General features: G+C 58.1%; 3 protein-coding genes across 3 annotated transcripts; 2 read left to right on the plus strand and 1 right to left on the minus strand.

Annotated features, from left to right (window-relative positions):
* Positions 1-340: 340 nt before the first annotated feature.
* GUITHDRAFT_121947 (hypothetical protein) lies at positions 341-2,756 on the plus strand (the record flags this gene model as incomplete). The annotated part of the gene is made up of 6 exons (XM_005818797.1): positions 341-454; positions 499-1,143; positions 1,194-1,260; positions 1,316-1,407; positions 1,541-2,651; positions 2,713-2,756. The coding sequence occupies 6 exons, from the start codon at positions 341-343 to the stop codon at positions 2,754-2,756; spliced, it is 2,073 nt and encodes a 690-aa protein (XP_005818854.1).
* A 915-nt stretch (positions 2,757-3,671) lies between these two features.
* GUITHDRAFT_82738 (hypothetical protein) lies at positions 3,672-6,391 on the minus strand (the record flags this gene model as incomplete). Its single annotated transcript, XM_005818798.1, has 5 exons — positions 3,672-4,657; positions 4,797-5,238; positions 5,342-5,443; positions 5,496-5,546; positions 5,609-6,391. 5 exons carry the CDS (start codon positions 6,389-6,391, stop codon positions 3,672-3,674), a joined length of 2,364 nt encoding a protein of 787 aa, XP_005818855.1.
* Positions 6,392-7,624: 1,233 nt separating this feature from the next.
* Positions 7,625-8,444, plus strand: GUITHDRAFT_149019 (hypothetical protein; the record flags this gene model as incomplete). Its single annotated transcript, XM_005818799.1, has 4 exons — positions 7,625-7,658; positions 7,913-7,947; positions 7,995-8,181; positions 8,251-8,444. Coding segments are annotated over 4 exons (450 nt in total), but the record flags the coding sequence as incomplete, so codon positions are not given.
* Between the last annotated feature and the right edge of the window lie 48 nt (positions 8,445-8,492).

Consider the following 8,492-nt stretch of genomic DNA (forward strand, 5'->3'; position numbering starts at 1 on the left):
GCAGGCAGGCAGGCAGGCAGGCAGGAGACTCGGCGAAGAAGCAGGATGCACGGTAAACAAGAAGACCAAGAGGAAGATGAGCAGTCATGAGCAGTCCTGATTTAGAAGAGAATCTGCCCGAGAGAAGCACTTGAGGTTTCACTCGTGTGACACTTGCATCGTTTGTATGTTATGGATGCTGTTGCCATGATTGCCATGACTTCCCAAGGGTACAAGGGCAGCAGCTTGAAGACTCTTCTCTGAATCTTAACTGACCTCCTGCATGATTCGATGATCAGGAAAACCAAAGCAAAGGCCCGAGCTGCTACCGGCGAGCAGGGGCTGCATCATGGCGGCTGTGATGATGGGGATCCGACATGGTCATGTTAAGAAGAACGAGGAAAACGACGAGAGCGCCGCCAAGCTGCCGCAAGCGAGCGAGTGCAGCCTCGTGTCGGAGTTGGGACGACAAGTAGTGAGGTGAATCACTCGCTGCTGTTCCTCTTGCGTTGCTGACAGGCCTCGTCGCTCAGTCCTGTGGGAGTGACGTGGCAGAAGAGGAGGGTTATGCTCTCCCAGACGCGGATCAACTTCGGCAAGGCAGACACGGACCTGCTGATCGACTTCATCCCCCTCGTCGAGGTCAAGTCGGTAGTGCACAATGTCAGGAAGCGGCACGACGACCAAGGGAGTCTCAAGCAACAAGAGCGCGACGGGCGACGTTCGAAGAAGTTGAAGAAGGCTGACATGCAGTTCTCCGACCAGATCTACTTCGCGGGCGACGACGAGGAGGAGGACGAGGAGGAGGAGCCTAACGTTTTCACCGTCTACACCATCCCCAACGGGCGAAACTCTGGGAGGCCAACCGTGCTGCGAGCTGGCGACAAGCAGGAGCTGGAAAAGTGGCTGGCTGGGATCGAGCACGCGAAGAAGGTGGCAGAGAGGATTGAGCTGGCGAAGGGAGACGTGGGGATGTTGGCGCGGGAAAGGAGGTTGGCGCGGGAGCTGTACGAGAGCTTCGGCTTCCAGCTCGCCATCGGCCTCGTCATCTTCTTCTCCTACGTCGCTTCCCTGGCAAACGCGCAGCTGCTGCCGGAGAGCGGAAGCGACATGGACAGAAACTTCAGGATCATTGAGCTCGCCGTCACAGCCGTCTTCACTCTGGTGCTGCTCGCTTACTTGCCGACCTTGACCCCAGCTGAGCGTGGAAGCAGGAGCTGGTCGTTAACCTTTTCGGGCACTGGTTCAACAAATTCTTCCGGGACGGATGGAATGTGTTCGGTGAGTAGGCGACGACAAAGCTCTCCTCCTGACCCTCTCCCTGCCCCCCCCGCAGATTTTGTTGTCGTCATTCTCGCGCTGGCTTCGGTCATCTTTGACCAGATCCCTGCGATCAACGTTCTCCGTCTTGTCCGAGTCTTCAAGATGGTCAGACTGTTCAGGTTGTCCACTGCTTGTCATGTTGCATTGCTCCTCTTCCTCCACCACCTCCTCTTCTCCCCGTCCACCAGCTCATTCCCATGCTCCTGCGTCTTCTCCACATTTCTGAAGTCCAGGACAGTCGGAGAAGTTCTTCCGCTGCTCGTTCATCAGCAAGGATGAGATCGATGGAAGGAAGCGGTCTATTCAGAACTTACAGCAGCTTATCTTCGCCGTCAAGATGCTCATCTCGTTCGTGGATCAGATGGAGAAGAAGGACGTGGGAGCGAGCGCGATGAAGCAGACGAAGACGAGAAAGCAGATCCTTGACAAGCTCTTCAAGTCAAGCATGTGCACCTCCTTTGCCGCATGGAAGAGCGCGGTCTTCGATCCGCAGGAGGAGCAGGAGGAGCAAGAGGAGGCGAAGGAGAAGGAGGAGAAGTCAAAGAACTGCTGCATGAACTTGGAGAGGAAAATCTCGAGCATGCAGCAGCGACTGGATAGGATGGTGGAAGAGGAGGAGCAGGTGAAGTCGCAGCTGGGAAAGATTCTGTCGATCCTCGAGAAGGGCGAGCACAAATCTGCTCCTCACTCCGTCTTCGTCCTCCCCCCCGAGCCCCGCAGCCTCCCGGTGATCCATCGAGGAGAGGGAGGAGAGGGAGGGAGGAGGGAGGGAGGGAGCGGGGGCAGGAGGGGCAGCAAGGACGTGGAGGTGAGAAAGGGAGCTCGAAGGAACGGGAGGAGCAGGACGGACCTGGGGGATCATCAGACGCAGATCATCATGGAGAACGGACACTGCTATTTCTCGGGGAGAAGGAACGTCCCGCTGCCGGAGGAGGAGGCGGGAGAGAGGAGGAGGAGGAAGGACAGCAGCTCTCAACTCTCGACGCCTCGCGACGGATGTGGGCGCGTCCTCATCAAGGTCCCCTGGACGAGCCTCGCCCAGCAGGCCGTGAGCAAGGAACATGCTCGTAGTCAACCCCAGCTCCTCCCCAGCGACTGCAGGGACTCGTCGGTGTCGCTCCTCCTCCTCGACAGCAAGTTCGTCTTCCTCGAGGCCTTCCAGGGCGTCGCCTCGGCTGTTCAGGAGACGAGAGTCCAGCTGGGGGCAAGCTGGGAGGAGAGCTGTGCAGCTGCGATGGAGGAGATGGAGTGGAGGCTGATGAGGGAGGAGGAGGTTGACCTGCAGCAGAACATCTTGGTTGACCTCTCCTCCTCCGATCTCCTCGTCCAACGTCGCTTCATATCGGCATGTGAGGATCAACCCTGCCCCCTTCTCCTCCTCTCCTTCCTTCCCCTCTGAGAGCTTCTCAGGCCCGCGGACTCACGGTTGGCATCGCGCGCGAGGTCAGCGGTGATGGAGGAGGGGGTGATCCTCGTCGACTCTCACGCCCTCCTCCTCCACGAGTCCACTCGCCTCGCCCTCCTCCGCTCCCTCCTCCTCTTCGACCCCCTCACCCCCCGACCCTCCTGACCCTCCACCCAGACCACCCCTCCTCCCTCTTCTTCATCTTCACTTTATTTGTTTCTATCGTTAAACGTTGAATCCCCACGTGGCTCGAAGAAGTTCCACGAGCTCCTGCAAGGTAAGTCAGTGAGAGAGGAGAGAGGAGGAGGATCAGAAGAAAGCAGCAGCAGCAGCAGCAGCAGGGAGGAGGGAGGAGGGAGGAGGGAACCTCGTCGTTAAGTTGGTATCCAGCCACCACATCAGCGTAATAGAGGAGAAGGTCCTTGACCATGACAGCTCCTCTAACCTCCTCCATCGCATCTTCAAGATCCCTGGGATACTGTCATGGACCTCCTCCTCCTCCTCCTGCTGCTCCTCCTCCTCCTCCTGCTGCTGCTGCTGCTGCTGCTGCTGCACCTCCTCCACCTCCTCCTCCCTCTCCCCTTACCTCATCGCTTCGCCCTCCGACATTTCTCCGCTCACCACCTTAGGGTGTCGAGCAGCCCGGTATCTGCCCAGCAGCTCCTCCAGCTCGATCGCTCCCGTGCGGAACGTCGGGTCCTCAAGGGACTCGAAGAGACTGACAACCGCCTAAGACAAGAGTGAGAAGAAGAGGGAAGGGAGAGAGGGAGGGAGGGAGACAGAGAGGGAGAGAGAAGAGGGAGCGAGGGAGTGAGAAGAGGGAGCGAGGGAGCGAGGGAGCGAGAGAGAGGGAGGGAGGGAGGGAGGGAGTGAGGGAGGGAGAGAGGGAGAAGAGGGAAGGGAGAGAGAGAGAAGAGAGACGAGAGACGAGGGAGGGAGGGAGGGAGGGAGCGAGGGTCTCACTTCATGTTGGCGGTGGGTGAGAGGAGGGCGGAGGCTGCGGCTGAGGTCCTCGCACAGCACGTGACCTCCGTCCTCGTGTCTGCGAAAGATTTCCTCGAGCTCGTCGGCTCCCATGCTGATCCCGCAGTAGGCCATCACCGTGTTGAGATCCTCCCGGTCCAGTTGCCTCGTTCCCCTCGAGATGTGCGACATCGCTCGCTCCAGCCCCCGCAGCCCCGACGCTCCTCGACGATACAGCAGCCGCTGCCCACCCGTCAGACGCAGCACAGGCAGAGCAGCAGACCAGAAGAGTGTAAAGGAGCAGGAGGAGCAGGAGGAGCAGGAGCAGGAGCAGGAGCAGGAGCAGCAGCAGCAGCAGCAGCAGCAGGGTTACCTGTAGGTTGGCATGTGCGGCTTCGTATCCTCCTCCTTCTCGTCGCGAGCTCGCGGGGTCAAACGCCTGAGGCTCTCGCTGCTGCACTTCTCTCAGCATCGCCTCGTAGTCCACCAGCTGATCGCCAGCTGAGAACCGTCGGCTCAGCGTGTGCAGCTCGTGGTCGTTCAGCCCCAGACCAGCAGCCGCCATGACGCGCTTGAACGTTGCAACCTCCAGCTGGCCTCGCCCGACGCGGTCGAGCTGTCGCAGACTGACGTCGAGGGAGGAGGAAGGGGAGGAGGAGGAGATCTTGGCGAGGACGCGACGGGGGTCGGAGGAGGGGAAGACGTCGCTGTTGTCTTCCATGTACTTGAGCGAGAACTCGTCGGCATCGACGAGCACGAAGGCGCGGGAGTAGACAAGGACGCGAGCCCCGAGGAAGAGGTCCGCCTCGGAGTAGTAGAGGGAGGAGTGCGGCTTCCTGACCCTGCATCGCTCCATGAACTTGCCGCCAGTCCTGCCAGAGTTCTTGACGGGAGGCTCGAAGATGGAGAGCTCGTCCGTGTCCAAGAAGTAGGTGACGGTAAAGACCCGCTCGATGTCAAAGCCAACAGCGTTCTCCAGCTTCGCCACTGCATCCTCGTCATTCCTCATCATCATCATTCTCCTCCATCCTCTACATCATCATCTCCATCATCATCTCCACAATCACCATCACCATCACCATCACCATCATCATCATCATCATCTTTCCTCTCCTCCATCTCTCACCGAAGCGGAGCATCTTCCCCTTGTTTTCCAGCAGGCGCGTCACGTTCCCCTTCGGGGGTTTCGGGTGCAGGGAGAGGCAGTTCTGCCGGCTGTCCTCCTCCTTCCCGAACCCGTTGTGCGGGGGGATGTGGGACGCACTTTTGGGTCGATCCCTCGAGCGGGGGAGGGCGGAGGAGGGGGCGGAGGAGAGGGTATAGCGGGAGAGGTCGACGCCATGCTGCTGCTTCATGTGGTCTCTCGTCGCCTCGTCGCAGGAGTCCAGCACCAGCTGCCGTCCGAACACGTTCACCACACCTCCTATCTGCAAGTCCCTCTCCGTGACGTACTTCCTCCCGTCCCCTCCCATCATCCCGCTGCTCCCCCCGCCCTTGGGTAGCTTCATGCGCTTCAGCAGCGCGGGGAACGGATCCCTCCCCGAGTTGGGGGTGTTGACCTCAAGCACCTGCGCCCACCAGTCAGCCACCAGAGTCTAGTCATGCAGGAGAGGATGAAGGGAGCGGCGGCAACAGGAGGAGGAGCAGGAGAAGGAGAAACGAGGACAAGACCTCGACGGTGTCGTCAGCAAGGAAATAATGAAGCACGAATGGCCTTCGCTCCATCGCCCCGTCGTTGCTTCGATCATTCCAGTGGCAATAAAATCTCAGGACCTGCCACGTGGGTCAGTTTGAAGAGGAGCAGGAGGGGATGTTGTTTTCCCACCTTCCTGTCGTTTCGGAGATATTGTGTGATGAGCTGCTTCTTATCCTGCACCTCAGAGTGTGAGTGGTAGAGAGGGAGAGGGAGAGGGAGAGGGAGAGGGAGAGGGAGGCTACCTGGCATTTTCCGAGCTTGGCTTCGATGTATTCCGTCATGTCGTTCCTCTGTCTCCCATGATACATGTCCATCTTCACCTCCTTCACTGACGTGCTTGACTTGGCGGAGGAGGGGCGCGAGAATTTTGGGTCTACAGGCACCTCCTCCTCGCCCACCGCGTACCCGAGGTCCTCGTAGAACTGCCGCGTCAACTGATCGCACTTGGTGATGCGGAACACGCGCTGGTAGATGCTCAGGTCGCCGGGCACGCGGATGTCTCGCCACGTCAGCGGGCCCTCCCCTCCTTGCTTCGGGATCTTGTGGCGCTTGAGGAAGGAGCCCTGCAGGAGGCCGCAGTTTTCTTCCCGCGGCTCGAGGATGCGCATAGTGTCGTCCTCCAAGAAATAGTGCAGAACACATCGCCTCACCCGCGAGCGCTCGAGCGGCGAGTCCTCGACGGACTCGCGGAAGAAAGCTTCGAAAGTGAGCACCTTGTTGTCCAGCGAGATCCACTTGGGGATCTTGGACAGCGGGAGCACCGACGGCTGCTGTTGCTTCGCCGAGGCAGGACGAGCCTTTTGGTTCTCCACCGTCTTGGCGAAGCTCGGGGACGCAAGTTGATCTTTAGCCCATGCGGGGATGCTGTCGAACGTGACTGGAGCTCGCTGAGCAGGCGCAGAGTGAGGGCGGAACCTGCCAGCAGAGCCTCTGCTGGAGAAAACCTGTCGCTGCTCGTGGAGGCGAGAGACGTTGCTTGAGACCTCGTTGCCCTCCCTCTCGCTCGCCCTCCTCTCCTCCTCCATCCCGTAGCTCCTCGCTGAGCTTTGATTGAGGCGGCTGGAGGCAGCAGAGGGAGGACGCGAGCCGATCTGCTGCCCCTGCACAAACCCGTCGAAGTTTGCGATGCCCTTGGCAAAGGAAAGGCCCCGGCCCTTGCGCAGGTTGGAGCCAAGAGCATCGGTCGGGAAGGGAGCGACGTTGGCGGTTGTGTGGCCGAAGTCTCGGAGGGCGCTGTGACCGCGATCGAAGTTGAGGGTCTGCTGCTTCACAAACGCAGACCGACGAGGGTCGTAAAAGGACGACCCTATCCCACTCGGAAACATGGCGCTATAGACTCTGCTATCCTCTCACCACCTGCATGAAACGGAATCAGTGGTTGGATCACACACAAATCAAAAGGAGTTGTTGAAACAACCATACTCTTCCTTTTGCTGAAACAACCATACTCTTCCTTTTGTGCTCGAAGAGTATGGTTGTTTCAACAACTCCATTTCGATCACATATGCATGTCAAGAAATTTTCATCTGCTTCAGATTTCAACCAACGTGTGCGCTATTGAAGAACCACTTCATTCCGAACACCCCCTTCATCGTTTTTTCACCATCTCGTCTCGCATGTTGCTGTGAGCTGCTTTCGTCGTCCATCTTTCCTTCTCCGTCTCCCTTGCTCCTCCTTCCTCTCTCTCCTTGCCATCATTTTCTCTTTTCGAACCGAAACTGACGAGTACCCTACCCCTGTCCAAAACTTACCCTACCCACCTGCGAAAACAAAATCCTGGATGCACCCCTACTTTTAGCAAGTAAATGCAATCAAAGTACCCCTTCATTAATACCCCTACCCCTATATTTCAACCACAATCCCCTTTCGATGTTCCCAAGGAACGGCTGGAGGAGGTACCCCTACCCACCAAGTTTTGAAAATCCCTCGTTTCAGAAAAGGAATTTGCCTACAAAGTAGGGGTACTTGGATACCCCTACCCCCATAGAAATTGAATCGTGATAAGTTGAGGTTCACCTACCCCACACGGGACTGGGAACAGGAACAGGTCAAAGGGACACCCTTCAAGTAGGGGTACTTTTGACTGTATTTGGAGGGGTGGGAGTACTCGAGGGGATGTGAGGGTGATGATAAAATTGGGGACGTGAGGATCACGGCATCGCCGGGTACAACAGCTAAACTTTCTGAAAGTTTCTCATAAAAAGGTGAATTTCGTTTTATTTGCCCTGTTTCCTTGGAAGGTCTAGCGAAGGTTCGCCATGCTCGCGCGCCTGCTGCTGCTGCTGCTGCTCGGTGAAGAAGAAGAGAGGGAGAGAGAGCGCGCGATGAAGAGGAGAGGGGTAGAGGGGGAGGAGAAGGACAGCACAGAGAGGCAGAGGAAGATAAAGAGATGGAAAGGAGACTGTGGAGGTTTGGGGCTGGAGGCTAGGGAGAGGAGAGGAGAGGAGAGGAGAGGAGAGGAATGTTTCAGCTGATGCTTTTTGTGTTCAGGCCTTCAAGGCTCGTGTGCTTTCTTGACCATGTCAGACCCACATGCGATCCTACAGAAGCAGAAATTTTCATGGCAGCAGACTATGCTCAGGTCCTCCTCCTCCTCCGCTCCCCCACCTTCTCTGACGACACTATCAGGGTCAAGGATCCGGTCAAGTCGCTATCCTTCTACCGCGACACGATGGGCATGACGCTGATCGACAAGCTGCAGGCATGGGAAGACGGAGGAGAAGGAGCGTGACCCGACAGCAGTTCCCCGACATGAAGTTCGACCTCTACTTCCTCTCCACCCTCCCCGCCAACGAGAAGTACGAGCTTGAGCCCGGTGAGCCGGAGACACACGAGGAGGGAGCGAGCGAGGAGAAATAAGAGGATGACTGCGGCTGACCTTCAGGGTCGGATGCTGCGCATCGATACCTGTGGACGATGAAAGGAACCACGTTGGAGCTGACGCACAACTACGGGACCGAGACGGACGAGGCGTTCAAGTATCACCCTGGCAACCAGGTAGCAGCCGAGTCGCTGGCTTCCCCTGACGAGGCTCAGGAGCGCGATGGCTTCGGTCACGTCGCCTTCAACTGCAATGACGTGAGTCCGAGGGAGCGGTGGCTGCGAGAGAGAGAAAGAGAGAGAGAG

This window comes from Guillardia theta (genome assembly GCF_000315625.1).
Source record: "Guillardia theta CCMP2712 unplaced genomic scaffold GUITHscaffold_267, whole genome shotgun sequence".
In the NCBI taxonomy this organism is placed as follows: Eukaryota; class Cryptophyceae; order Pyrenomonadales; family Geminigeraceae; genus Guillardia; species Guillardia theta.